General features: G+C 45.2%; 1 protein-coding gene across 2 annotated transcripts in view; it reads right to left on the bottom strand.

Annotated features, from left to right (window-relative positions):
• Positions 1–15232, bottom strand: part of CBLL1 (Cbl proto-oncogene like 1) — a 149233-nt gene that overhangs the window by 71031 nt on the left and 62970 nt on the right. For both annotated transcript variants that reach the window (XM_086967197.1, XM_086967199.1), the window contains exon 4: positions 13558–13641. In XM_086967197.1, coding sequence (XP_086823323.1) covers positions 13558–13641 — 84 coding nt within the window. The remainder of the gene's footprint in view (positions 1–13557; positions 13642–15232) is intronic.

Raw genomic sequence — 15232 nt, 5'->3', positions numbered from 1 at the left:
GAACGTCAGTCTGTCCCATGGCTGATACACCCAATTGTAGACCACCCTTCCTCTAGCGTCTTGATGGTTTATATCGTCATGAGTCCCTTGTCCTCTAGGAGGAACCCAATAAGGGGCAGCTTCTTTTATTGGCATCATGCTATCTGGTTTTACTATCAGGGGTCCTGCTATTTTAGATATCCTGTCCGTATCTATCCATCCTTGTTCTATGAGGTGACGGAATACTTCTAGTGTGGATGAAAAGAGTTCTTTCACATGGTTGTCACCTTCCTCTCCAGTGTCTACCTTCCTATAGAGAGCCACTAGTCGCTCGGGCCCTACATCCTGGTACTTCTCTCCATATGCAGTAAGAGTGTGGTAACAGACGTACAATAAAGTGTAGTTTGTGGTTTTCGACATAGGAGTGGCATATGTCAGTAACACATTTTTCTGTCTCCTTACTGTCCATGAGGGTTTTAACTATTTTATCAATGCCCACACCCTCATTTTTACTTAATCGCGGGACCCTGGGCACCCCTTTTTCCTCTGATCCTACTTCTACTACTGTATCCTTTGATGAGGCATTTGGTGTGAGTGACTCGGTGGGAGCAGAGGCGGTGGAGACCGAGACAATTGTGCCATCTCCGGCTATATTTTGGGGTTCTTGGCGTTGTACTACGGGATGAGCAGGGGAGTAAGGGGGTGGCATGTATAAGATTGGGGGACCTAATAATAAATCATCATCTATTCTTTGTTTTGCCGGTAACTCAGGGTAAAGAGTCGAGGGCGTTCTAACAGGGTATTGACCTGATATTTTTGATTCCTGTTCCTTTTTATCGTTTTCTTTTTCTTTTAGTTCTTCTTCTAACTTTTTATGGGCTTGGTAAGCTGATTTTTGCATTTCTTTATCTTGTCTACCTTCGTCTCTTTTCTTTCTTTGAGCTGCTTCTTTTTGCCATAGACCAAAACTGCCAAGCATGGCTGGTGTAGGTTTCTTTTTGTGGAGAGCTAAATCTAACATTTCTATTTTAGCGGGATCGAAAGATCCAGTCAGTGGCCACTGATTAACCCGGTCCTTCCTAGTGTATTTATGCCATAGTTTGCTATAAGCTACGGTGGCTAATCCATATTTTATGAACATGTCATTGTTAGGGGTGCCTTCCGGTGGCGCCGGCTGACTGACCTCTAACAATCGGCCCGGTCTAAAACAACTACAAAACAATCTAGAGAAAACAGGCATGACGTATTTACCGGTCAAAATGAATATCTCAATCAATCAATTTAGACAAAAGGCCTGCACTACCAGTCCTTTGCTGTCGAATATTCCTATTCACTGTTGTTTGCAAGCAGGGAATGTCTCAAATAACTCAATATTAAAAAGGAATACTAGTATTTCGATCAAACTATTCAATCAATCAATTTAAGTCGCTTTTTCATGACCTTACCCGGACCGTATGGACAGTTCTTGGTCTTCCCCTTCCAGAGCCTGGTTGTCCTCTCCAATTACTCCAATAATCAATTCGGTATTCCTCTAAGGTTCCAGTCAGGACAGCAGGTCACTCGAGAGAGGTCCGTTCGGAACCGGTGAAGTTCAGCCGATCGGCAGCTAGACAAGGGTCTTCTCAGTCAGGTATACCCCAATCGCTTAGATGTTCACTCCGTCGTTCGGACTTCTCTACCGGACCCACGTGTCGCTGATGGGCCCCAGGTTGGGGCGCCAATTTGTGAAAGCAGCGAGTCTAAGACCCCCAATGCTGCCCGGTGCAGGGTTCACCTTTAATTCACCTTAAATTCGCTATCAAAATAAAGAGGCAAGCGCTGGGAACTGGAAGACAGGAAAAAGGTTTATTTCTCATGAGGAGACCACGTCAACTGCAGACACCGGGATGTCTGAGGGAGGTGTTCTGCTGGCATCTCTTTTGGCTCTTCCTTTTATACAGCTTTTATACAGCTAGCCTTGACGCCCATTGGGCTAAGTTTGCGCATGATAAGACCCCTTTATTATTATTATTATTATTATTATACAGGTTTTACACAATGCATTGGTTTCATTAACATGGTTACACAAGCTTGGAGTCCCCCGCCCCGGGCAGGTTTCCACACAATCCCAACAGTAATTCTCTTCCCACCCAGGTGAAACAGACTATCTTATCTTGCAGCTGGTCCTTGCTTCAGGGTCTAAAACATGCAAGACCGGCCAGATCCAAGAGTCCGTTCTGTTGATACAAACAGGTCCCATTGTTGGTAAAAACAAGTCTTGCTGTTTGTAGTGCAATAAATCATGTCTGCAAGGGTCATTTTAGTGTCTGGAACTGGTTTGAGTAACTAGGTGTGGTAAGGGGTAGATTGTTTAAAGGTCTGCCTGCAAACAGAGATCAAAGGAAAAACGAGTTTGTTGCAAGTGGCGTTGAGGTTTGTCGTGACAATAGGGTTTATAGCCCCCAGCACACATATCAGGTTTGGTCAGAGGGTCAGATGGATGCAGGTAAGGGCAGGGTGAAACAAAGGTGACCAAGAGAGTACAAAATGGCTGTAATGGATAAAATGGCTGCAGCTTACGTGCACATAGAAATTCCCACTAAACAATATGGCGCATGCAATGTTCACGATCGTCATTTTACTTTTAACACAGTCACCGCAACAAGATTGTCAGTGCAGCCGCCAGCTGCCTCCACGCAGTCACCGGAGGAAGCGCCGCATATTTTCGGTCCCCGTATGGCTATTTGAGGAATTGGAAATGGGCGATTACAAGGCGATGAAGTGGCGAAGCCGGAGGGACGAAATCACACGTCCTACCGTGCCGCCATCTTGGACACGCCCCCACGATTATTTTTTTTAACATGAATACTTATATGTTATTGAAATGAATACCTGTATATGCGTTACCATCGCCGACTGAACAAAGCATTGTAGTTTTGTAATCCAGAACCCATGCTGCTGTAAATTATTTATCAAGAAAAGAACTCAGGCCTTAGTGAGACCCAGACAAATGATTCTCCCGACTGCTGGTGGCGTGGGGGTGAGGTGTGGGTGGGCATCATATGCCGAGTAAGTTCTGTTATGCCGAATTCATGCCAAAGCTTCGAACAAACCATAAGTGTAGACAGACTCTTACCGGTTAAGCCGCAAGGCTACCGCGTTAAGTGCAAAATGCTTCCTGGAACGCCGAAGCGTAATGCCCCTTACTCGGCATAACTTTGCCCACTTGTCACCTCCGCTTTTAGTTTAATACAGCGCGCCACTAATTAATCATGCACTCGTCATGAGGAAACATTGACATTGTTTTCCTGGCGATACAATCACTGGCCATTAACCCGTGAGCACCATCACATTCACTTAGAATGAATTATACACTCGATCTTTCGATTTGCGGTTCACGAGCAAGTTTTTTTTGATTTACGATTTTACCGTTCACTGGCTGCATATGCTTATAGCGGTTCACTGTCACACTGTTTGACCAAATACGCACTATATTTCGAAGGCATGAATCATTGGAGACACGCTTGAGAGACAAGTTGTTTTAGATTTTTCTTATATATTATGTCTGAGTGTGGGTCCTCATCATACACATTGATTTACAGATTCCCCTGATGAAGTGCCTGAAGGCACGAAATGCATTGGGACCTTATGACACATGAAATAATGGATACAAATTGAATGTGATGTACAACATGACAATTTGAAACTTAAGAAGATGGAATATACCATTTGCAATTGAGACCGGATGGTGTTATTTGATTGAAAACAATGATTGGATTATATCTTACAACATTGTAAATATCGCAGTTGCGATCTCAACTCATAGTTGCGCCCAGAGGGTCGCCCCTTAATTTGAAGGGACGCAGTGGTGACTATTTGATTTGAACACCTCAAGGACGACGAGGTGATACCTCCGTGGCACGCTACACCTTATTTAATTTATATCAACGCTTGTGCACAGTCAAAAACCCTTTATGATCTTACAACAAGAACTTAAAAAAACAAAAACAAGGCAATAACAAAGTATTTATAATATTGTTCTAGGGTGTTGAGAGTTTATCGGTCTTCAAGCATAACTGCAGCACGGGGAAGCAAGTGCAGGCTAAAGCAACTGAAAAATGAATGCCAAAATAATAAAGCAATCCTTTTTGGGTTTCACGCCTTTGTCAACCGTTTTATTCTGTACTTACTTTGGTTCAGTCACTAACTTATTTTGCTCTGAAAACGTCAGCCATGGGATTGAGACAATATTGTTCAGCCAACATGATTTGTATATGGTTTTTGTAAGCGAACAACTCATTTCTAAATGGATATCCCGGCGCTAGTCTGAGTCAATAACTAGTTCCTGGTTAAAATGACTAAAGAGGATATAGCCATGTCTTCCATTTTTTCTCTAAAAGAAGGCAAATCCTACAGCGTGCGTAGATCTCGAGAAGTCTATTCTAATAAGCGGTGGCTAGGAAATTAAAGGAGCGTCCACCCATCTGCAATTATTTAATTCTTTTACAGAATATCAAGGTCTTGCTGGCTGATCTGAGATTCTGAGTGGGTCTGTGAAAGTTGACTTTGACAGCCTAGGGCAGTTATCGTGAAGTGCTCTATGCATATGGCACAGTAACTTAAAGATAGCTTGTTTAAGAAATGGTAGCAACTGGAGCTTGTCGAGGTAAGCAGATGCTAAGCTTCCTTTTCCTATGTTGCAAACAAGTTTGGCAGCTGTATTTAGAACAGCCTGAAGCCTTAAGAACAAGTAATCGGTCATGCCAACATATAATACATTTCTGAAGTTGATCCTACTCCGGATCAAAGCTTGGATTAGGTTACTTCTCCAAGCTACTGGAATCCATCGGAACAATTTCTAAAGGATACGTAGCAGTACGAAACATGTCCCTCGGAGCCTGGTTGGGACAGAGTATTCTAAATGAGAAAGCTCTGATATTGAACCACCTTTATTTGGGTGTAGGTGAGGGGCCTAGCATAGCTGGCCATCATTAATCAGTCAATACATTTTCAGCACCTCTGAACACAATTTCTGATGTATCTGAATTTTATTTTAGACCGTGGAGATGCAGTCACCCTGCCACCTCAGAAAGAAACTTTACTAAAATTATCCCTTGTTTCATCACACTAATCATCGATAGAGATGATTAGTTAAGTGTTATCTGCATACATGATCTCAAATCCTCTTTTCTACATAATTTTGGCCAGTGGAGCCAGATTCATCCTTGTTGGGCGCAGCCAGGAGCCCTGGGGAACTCCATAATGCAGGTCTTTAGGGCTAGATTTAAAGGGAGGCAGCTGCACCAAATGTGTTCTATTGCTTAAGAATGAATAGAACCAATGCATGGTGGCTGAATGTAGACCAATTTCATGCAGCCTTTAAAGTAAATGATGGCGGGACCGTGTCAATCTCACAGATTTTCTATTAGCTGTTTGGGAGAGTCCGCCCCCTTCGTTGTAATGCATGAGTCTAATTTACATTTATTTATTTTTAATCTTGTTTTTTGAATAATTGTCATTGTAGCCAATAAATGAAACTACAGAGAAGCCAATAAATGACATACGGTGAATGTTAGGCAAATAATACCTCAGCGACAGCAGGAGAAGTATGCACTGAACATGTAAGTTACACTGTGGTTAAAATGGGAACAGTTTCCCCCAAAAATCAAGACAGAGAGAAGGATTGGGGTTTGGTAGGGTGCCCACTTACTCAGATCTGAAAGGAATATGCTACTTACCAGTATGCATCTGTTCTTGGCATGTAGGGCTGCTGACATTCATATCTGTGCATAGATCGCCACCTAGTGTTGGGTCCGGATGATTGCACATTGTTGCCTTGGAAGAGTCTTCGAAGTATCACGAGATAGGTGGCTCCTCCCCTGGTCTACAGTGCACATGGGCATCCTCTCCATCCTCAGATTGTTTTTTTCCGCTATTGGGTTCGGATGTACTTTCGACTCTAGTTCAGAAACTTTGTATTGACTCTTTCCTAAGGCCAAAAGGCCTTCAAAGCGTTGGTATTGTCTCGTTCGGTGCCTGTTCTTTTCCAGTTCTTCGAACCGGACGTCGGAAGCTGGTTCTCGCTTTCAACACCAAAGGCCCAGACTACGACGACGATGGATCGGAGCCCGTTTAAACGATGCCCCGTCTGTAATTCGAAATACCCCCACATTGATGTGCACCCAGTGTGCAATAAATGTTTGTCCCCCGGGCACGACGAGGCCAGCTGTATGGCCTGCTCGAAGTTCCGCTACAAGAAGACGCTTAAACTTCGGCGCGCAGCGAGGCAGTCAGCGCAAAAGTCGGCGCCCGAGCCGGTCAACATCTTCGAGGCCGGTGACGATTAGCCTCGAAGCTCCTGTGACATAATGAAGGAACAAGGAATTCTGATTATCTAAATAGAAATCAGTTAGTTATGGATCCCACAGTAACTCGGTTCTGTATGAGAATTTTTTTTTTTTCCAAGTAGTCCAGATGGCAAAGAATGTTTTTTCTAGTTTTATCTACCTGATACTCCATACCATGTGATCAGTCACATAAGACTCTGAGACTTCCCTGACAGGGGGCTTAGGTTCTCGCACATCAGATGTAGCGGTATAGTTGGCCCCCCCAACAGTGTCCTCGTTACACCTGTTTGGCACATCTAAGAAGGTACACTTACCTATTCATTTCCCTGCTCACGCAGAAGCCTGTGATAAGATGTGTATATACAGTCCCAGAATTGCAAGTGTCTGAACAAAGAGCATCACAAATGTAAATACTTTGAGGCTGTGCATCCCAAATATCCTAGTCAATTGACCTGTGATGCTCCCCCAACATTTCTTCCAACACCACTACGTATGCTAACATTATCAGCAGAGGTCCTCCCGTCTTCCAATCACCTGCACACCATACCTTCTTGGGGGCAGATGGAAAGGAATCCAGCGGATTAAGCAGCAATAATCTATTTCTGTAAGGGGAGTAACTCATGCAATCAACATGATTATTGCAGAGAATAATTAAGCCCAATGTCTCTACAACATGCCAGGCAGTCAAGGGGCACCAGCCTGGGCTGCAGCACAGTGTAGAATAGAGAACGAAAAGGACACGTGAGTTTCCCGGCAATTTCACTGCTCCTCGACCTCTAATCCGCCACTGTTTTCACAGCACAGGGATGCACAGCATGCAGTGGTACCCTCAGTATTGCCAAAGCCAAACCTTCTCCACTGCAACCTCAACAACACGCTCAGGCACAGACTACAGAATAGAAAGGGGGGTGGTGGCTAACTTACAAGTTGGTGAAAGGCGCTTGATGGGAACACAACAGTGGATGGCAGTACCACAGGCTGAACAACTGTTTACTCAAACCACTGCTCATCTCAAAACTGCTCCATAGGTCATATTTTCAGGATTATGTCACAGGATCAGATATAAAAACCTGAATCTCTACTACAATATGGCAATCTTTGTGCTCCCAATGCCTGTCTTCTTCAATTTAAATTCACCCCACACTGTCCCCTAAAGAAATCGGATTACTGTTAACCCTGAACACTCTAAATGTCAGCAAGACCAGGAATGGTAGGAAATCTGTTGAAAACAAATTGAACACCAGTTCATCAACAACATTTATCAGGGACAACAGATGCTTGACTGGGTAAATATGGCACGTCGTATTATTTTCTATAGCAATTTCAAAGATCTGAAGAGTTATCATGCAACTTAATTAATATGGCGGTTTGTTGTGGATACCCAGAAGGTGTGGGCTTGACCATCACCCAGTTCCAAAGCTCGTGTCTATTTAGACAACACCACTCATTTCATATCAACCTTCGTTCTAATGTAAAATATGCAAAACAGTGGTTTTGGATGGATTTGCCCACACCCAACACCAAGAAGGGAACAGTTTAAATTGCAGTGTCCAGAATCAAACTAGTGAACCAGTTGTGAAATGAATTTGCCTCACTCCGTTTAGAGACAGCCCTAAGTTGTGATATATATTCGAGGTCACCTGCAGCAACATCTGACAGTACTTTTCCAAAAATCCGCTCTCTGGATACATATAAACAAAGATGTTCCCAACAAGGATGGGCTTCCCCCTCTCCAAAACTTTTGGTAAGCCCTTTGTGTTGCTTTTAATCAGAGAAGTGCCATGAATTAGTCATGGAAGGACTCAACCGTGACTTTCCAATCATAAGATCACCCTGGCTGAGCAAGAAGTGTTTGTGATTTCACCATACTAAATTTCTATGTTGCAATGTTTTTATTCAGGATTCTCCATGCCTAATATAGGATGTACCCTAACTGTGTTTATTCTATAACAGAATGCATCTGGATGCAAGTCTCGGTCCTTGGTGTCGCACGCAACTTCCTCTTTTACACATTTCAACAGTACAGTTATACATTTTCTGTCATATAAACATAAGAAGTTGCAGGGATAGATATCTCCGGCTAAGACTGTATATGGGTAGGGGGTGAGGCAGAGATGTGATTCCTTGGGAAAGTAGAGTATGATAGTTACAGTTTTGGCAACTTTAGGAACAGTGACTTAAACTCCACCCCTCATTCCAGCCTCAAGTAAATGTGCTAAGAATAAAATGTTATTTTGATTCGACCAAATGGACATGATGTCCTTGCCCTAGAGTCACAAACTCGATTTCATTTTGCCCCCTTTGAATTGGCAATCTTTATGTAATGAAAATAGAGATGTTTGGGAAAACAATTAATTGCTAACCAAGAATACTGCCTACACTCAGACGCCTAAGGTCCTTTCAGCAAAAGGACAACCAGGTGTGAAAACCTCCAAATAGCAATATCACACTCATTTAATCAGCCGATTAGACATCTAACTAAGAAGAGGGCTCCAACCTTTCTAGGTCTTGTCTACACAAAACTATTAGCTGTGTATTTTTGAACACCAGTTATGTTAAAAATCAACTTAGTATGGGCCTGGAGTCGGCACAATGCTTACCAGTCTTTGGCTTTCTCGCCCATCTTATAAGTCTTTCCTTCCTTTTGTCCCTGCACTGGAGTTTCGTTCATCATCCTTATGATAGGATGACTTGAATCCTTCAACAGCTCTGGTCAGATAACTACTTTCTTTCAGAACTTCATGGGAGTGAACGTGTTTTCTCTCTGTGTGCCACTTTCCCTCCTCATAGCCCTTCCTCCAGGCTCTGCACGCAGCTCCCCTTCCTCTCCAAATTCATCTTTTTTATCGCGCTTCTTTTAATTTAACCACCCAGCTCTCCTTTCATCCATCAGGAATTCCAGAAAATCTTTAATCTTCTCCCACCTGTTGTTGTGCAAGTGGCATTTGCTGCTCTCAGGGAAACAGATCCTTCTTCAATACATCCAACTTTGACTTTTCCCAGCTGGGGGGCCAGGTTTGTTAAGGAATTTCTCTGCAACCGTAGTCATTCATAAGCTCAAAGCCAACTTCTCAAACATTGTCAGAGCAAGGAGCCTTGTACTTCCTTTTAATCGCTATTCAAGTTGTGGTTAGATCAGCGGCAGGAAAAGCAGAGGCAGTGGAAACCAAATGCCTCAGGGTAGAAGATGCGTCATAGGTTTTAACAAGCATTGGAAATGCAATAGGTCTCGCAGCATTAGAGTTAGTGCTTTTAGAATTGTTTATGGGTTTTTTTGTAAATCTTTAGCATTTTTGTTTCCTGTAGCCAATGCTAAAGAATAAAAAAAAAAAGCCATAAACATTTCTAAAAGCTCTAACTCAAATGCTCCGAGACCTATTGCACTGTGTGAGGGTGAGGGGTTGAGGGTGAGTGAGGGTGAGTGAGGGGAAGGGTGGGTGAGGGTGAGTGAGGGGTTGAGGGTGAGTGAGGGTGAGGGGTTGAGGGTGAGTGAGGGTGAGGGTGAGTGAGGGTGAGTGAGAGTGAGTGAGGGTGAGTGAGGGTGAGTGAGGGTGAGTGAGGGTGAGTGAGGGTGAGTGAGGGTGAGTGTGAGGGTGAGTGTGAGGGTGAGTGTGAGGGTGAGTGAGGGTGAGGGTGGGTGAGGGTGAGTGAGGGTGAGGGTGAGTGAGGGTGAGGGTGAGGGTGAGGGTGAGTGAGGGTGAGGGTGAGGGTGAGTGAGGGTGAGTGAGGGTGAGTGAGGGTGGGTGAGGGTGGGTGAGGGTGAGTGAGGATGAGGGGTTGATGTTGAGGGGTTGAGGGTGAGTGAGGGTGAGTGAGGGGTTGAGGGTGAGTGAGGGTGAGTGTGAGTTAGGGTGAGGGGTTGAGGGTGAGTGAGGGTGAGGGTGAGGGGTTGAGGGTGAGTGAGGATGAGTGAGAGTGAGGGTGAGTGAGGGGTTGAGGGTGAGTGAGGGTGAGTGAGGGTGAGGGTGAGTGAGGGTGAGGGTGAGTGAGGGTGAGTGAGAGTGAGGGTGAGGGGTTGAGGGTGAGTGAGAGTGAGGGTGAGGGGTTGAGGGTGAGTGAGGGTGAGGGTGAGTGAGGGGTTGAGGGTGAGGGGTTGAGGGTGAGTGAGGGTGAGTGAGGGTGAGGGGTTGAGGGTGAGTGAGGGTGAGGGGTTGAGGGTGAGTGAGGGTGAGGGGTTGAGGGTGAGTGAGGGTGAGGGGTTGAGGGTGAGTGAGGGTGAGGGGGAGTGAGGAGTGAGAGTGAGGGTGAGTGAGGGGTTGAGGGTGAGGGGTTGAGGGTGAGTGAGGGTGAGGGGTTGAGGGTGAGTGAGGAGTTGAGGGTGAGGGTGAGTGAAGGGCGCCAAAGGGATTGGGGGGATGGGGCACCAACGCAGGCAGCCACAGAAGACCCGGCGTAAGGGGTAAGTGGTAGGAAAAAGGGGTCGGCAGCCCCCTACACATCGCGCGTGCCTCATTTCGTAATCACAGCCAAAGGGGAGTTGCATCTGTTTACTTCACAAGCAATAGAAATTACAGGAACACCTCCCGCCCTTTCTTATGAGTAGGTAAAGCCCACACACAAGTAACTGCGGCAGGGGCAAGCGTTATAAACCCACATATTGGTATAATAACCCTTTACCGTAATCGCGACTTGAACACAAGGAACTTACCGTACTGTTTTCAGTACAATGCGCAAGTACTTCAACGCCCGGTTTCAATCTGGCCGCCAAGTCTGCAGATGACAGTGCCCACCAAGACGACGCCATTGGCAGCCCGCCCACACACAGCATTTTGAAGGAAGTGCAATGAGCGCACCTCTCAGCATGTAGCTGGCTTTTCCTAACAACGTAAAGACAGCTGCCGACACCAATAAAGCAAAGTGCGTTGTCTGAACTGATTTCAAATGTCTGCCAGTACATGCAATGTGCGACGTTAACGCACGTGAACGTGTTAAAACAGAAACCTATCTGCAATGTTAGGAGAGGAAAAAAACAGTTTTAAATGAAGTCGTTGAACGATATATTCGAACCATCTAGTACGACTGAAGTTGTCTACAGAAAGCTGCACTCGGGTCTGTCTGGAGAGGAGGGAAGTTAACCGTGCCACGCGCTCATGTTTTCTCAGCAAAGCACCAAATATAGACTACGCCTGAGTCCTTGTCGCAAAACCCACGTCCTCTATTGGCACTGCCACAACGGTCCGAAGTGGCATTTAAAAGTGACTAGAGACAAACTAAGACCTAACAATGCACACGTGCGTAGGGGGGCTGGGCGCTCCGGTCCTGCTTTCAACAGGCTGCTCAGGAGGAAACCACGGTAACGCACACTTAGCAACAGTAAAGCGAACAACCGGATATCACGGAAGCAACATTCCAGTCATTGTTCTCGGAGCTTAAACACCACCGAAACTCTTCCATGAACGGGCACGTCAATCACGGGAAAAGGCGTGTTGTGGCAGGAGAGAAAGAAAACAAGACGGACGGACGGAAGAGAGGGGAGGGGGGAGGGGGGAGGAGAAATGCGACACGGCGGGAAGGGGAGGGGGCGGAGCGGGTTCAATTAAACAAACAAGACGGACGGACGGAGGGGAGGGGGGAGGAGAAATGCGACACGGCGGGAAGGGGAGGGGGCGGAGCGGGTAAACAAAGACGGACGTGCACGCGCTTTTAAGCTCAATGCGCATGCGCATTGAGCTTAAAAGTCACGGGCACTGCAAGGAATCGCCACGATTCCTTGCAGTGTGGATAAAGAGCGGATAAGTCCCAATACTCTCGCCTTGCTCGATGCGCATGCGCATCGACAGGCGAGACCTAAAAAGGAGGCACATACTTAACTGACCCTCTCTGGCTACTGAGGTCATTAAATCCAAGAAAGGCAGACTCGCCCCAACCAGACTGGTCAGAACCACGATTTTCTACAAGGCTCCTTTACAATCATGCTAGTCATGTTCTCGAGGGTAAACGGAAAGGGTCCATAGGAGACTAACAATCTAACAGGCCCTGTAGAAAAAAAACACCACTGGATTGGCATCCTCAAGGTTGTCAAGTTTCTTCTGGACTGGTTTTACAGTAAAAATAAAGAAGGAACATCTCATACCTTTGAGGTCAGTTGCTTCCAAATCGTTTACACAACACCAAGGGGATGGCACCAATAATGGCGCTGGAGCACCACTCAGCAACCAACAACTGTCACAACATCAAAAAAGGTTGTGCTGTTGGGGAATCAAGATTGGGGACTGAAGAAGGGCACCTTGCAAGGTGTGGAGCCACACCAAAGTTAGGACAGGGTGAAAAAATCCCACCTTCCTTTTTTGCGTGCCTTGCTCCAGGTCTGGAGAACCCTTTTTTGTACATGGATAATTTTTCCAATGCGGAGCAAAAAGAACAGTGATTTCAAAGTAATGGCTCTGAGCTTTATTTTAAGAAAGTGGTAAGCACTAGCAGTACCTGGAAAGCTCATCTTTACCTTTCCCATCAGACATGACAAGCCAACTCCATCTAGTCATCCCATATTCTGTCTGTTGTGGATGCAGACACTGCCTGGAGTGAATGTAAATCTCCCATGAGGGGGACGGAGATGGAAACACACACACACACACACACACACACACACACAGCAGGAGAAGAGACATGTAAAATAACAGATAAAACACCAACCTAGTTGCAGGAGGAAAGATTGCGTAAATCCTAAATAGACTGGTAGAAATCCATGTTTGGGATCACAGCAAAAGCATGCTTGTAGCCATTTCAAAAGCATGGGCCTTGCTTACCCAACACAATTTGCACGAAAACACGGACCAATCATTTTCCACAACAACTGAACAAAATATCTTCCAGCAGCATAATTTGGAGTGAATACTCAAAACATGCATCAAAGAAACAAGTAAATCATTTCCACCCTTTGCTACAGAATTATATAAGTTTCAGATAAAGAGTAATCCATATGTTTCAAGAAACTTTGCTTGGCTGGGACAGACAAAATAAAAGCCATTTTTCTGACTTACAAAGCATGCCGTAAGCCTATTGGGGAATAGCGAGTCTCACATCCCAGCGTGCGCTCTAATTCTGCACTGTATCTTTTGTATTCAATCTTCGCAAAAACCTAATCAGTTAATTGCTATTCAATTGACCTTAGCTATCATTTTATGCACTTGGAAACAATTAAAAAACATGAAGCTATATTATGACTGTAGCCCTGATTGAGCTAAACCTCGGAAAGGTTATCAAACTTGATAAAAGCTAACAACATGAACAGTAATTAGGTGTAAGTACTTACCATACGTCCATAAATTTTGATCGGCAGCCCACACTGATCACAGAAATGCACAGGTGTGTCATCTTTTTCTCCAATCAGATTTATCTGTCAAATAGTTTTATGAAAAAAATATATATATACATTTAAAAAAACTTTCTTTTAATGAAAGTAGGCTTTTTAAAGAACAAAAAAAATCGAATGTTACGACAATGATGTTAGACTGTTCCATTAGCAAGTAAGGATTGCGTCAAATTTGTTTCTTTATGAATTTGTGTAAGGATTGCGTCAAATTTGTTTCTTTATGAATTTGTGTTGCAATTTCATTTTTTATGTCTCGCCTGCGTAGATTGCGCATGCGCAGTCTAGCTGACGAGATTTTATGTTTTAAGTGGCTTTCACTAGAGGGATTTGAGCCCCGCCCCTCTTTCCCATTGGCCGGGGTCGCCAGCCATTGGGAAAGAGGTTAATGTGATGTACACTTTTTCTTTCACAGACAGCCCACTTGGACGGGCTCATCGGACTTCCTTCTGCCGTAAAAAGATTCTGATCTTTATGGGGCCAAACACATGGCCCTATAAAGATAATAAACCTTTTACGGCAAAAGGAAGTCAGACGAGCCCGTGGGCCGTCTGTGAAAGAGAAAAGAGACTGGTCTCTCACTTCTGCAGAGCTCCCTCGGCGCTCTCTCTCCTGTCTGTCGAGCTGCCCTCCCAGCCTTGCAGTGTCCACTGCGTCTCAAGCCCCGACCCCCTGGACGCCGGATGATCTCTGGCGCGATCGCGCCTTCACAGGCGGCTCGGCGACCTCGGCTCACCTGGGAAGAAATACTCCGGCCTCCGAGATTTCCATACTGCCCGGGCGGAGTCCGTTCTTCAGCAGACGGGGCCACTGCACAGCAGCACAACCTCAGTCATTGGTCAGTTTCATCGGATGCTTGTTAGTTACTGTTATTTTACATATGAAATTAGTTATGTTCTATCACATCGGTTGTTTTAGTTTGAGGATTTCAATGTATATGGCATAAGTATTATTTATAACAAATATGTGCTTAGGGGCTATATTTTAAAACGTATTTGGATAGTTGCAGTGATTTCGAGCAATAGGATTTTTTTCAGGGTATAGGTAACGCCGAAATTTTCAAGATGCTGTTTGCGGTTTTGAGAAAACGTCTAGCTCCTGGGAGGTTCTGAAGAGCCCCTGATTCTTGTGTCCCCTGGCTACCATATGCCTGCCTTTACGAGGCTTGTAAAGACTCTAAACTGATCACACTGGGCATGTGGTAGGATGACCGAATAAACCAGTTAATGTTTGTCATCCTGAACATAGCCCTCCAGTGTGTGGGGTAAGGGAGCTCAGAGCATGGCCTCCAAGTTGAAATTCCCTTTCTTCCCTGTTTCTGTAATAATTAGGTTGATATTCCTGCTAACTAGGATGTCTTTGAAATGGGTGAGATATGGTGCAAGGAACTTTGAGAAAAGAGCAAGGTGCTCCCTTCACCTGGATAGCAGTACACAATGAGGATGAGGACCGAAAGCTCCAGTGCTGGTTTCTGAAGTTTGGCTGGCCTATCTTGTCCATGGGAGTGCGTGGGGAAGAATACGAGCACTGGGTAGGCCCATTTTGAACATTGATGGCCCACAGGAGCCTCGGTCTCTGCAGCTCAAGCAAGGGAAGTTTGAGGGGCGGTGGTTTGAGA

The sequence above is a fragment of the Lissotriton vulgaris genome, chromosome 1_1 (assembly GCF_964263255.1).
Source record: "Lissotriton vulgaris chromosome 1_1, aLisVul1.2, whole genome shotgun sequence".
Lineage (NCBI taxonomy): Eukaryota > Metazoa > Chordata > Amphibia > Caudata > Salamandridae > Lissotriton > Lissotriton vulgaris.
Note: the sequence above shows the minus strand (reverse complement) of the source record. Positions and strands in the feature narration are given on the sequence as shown.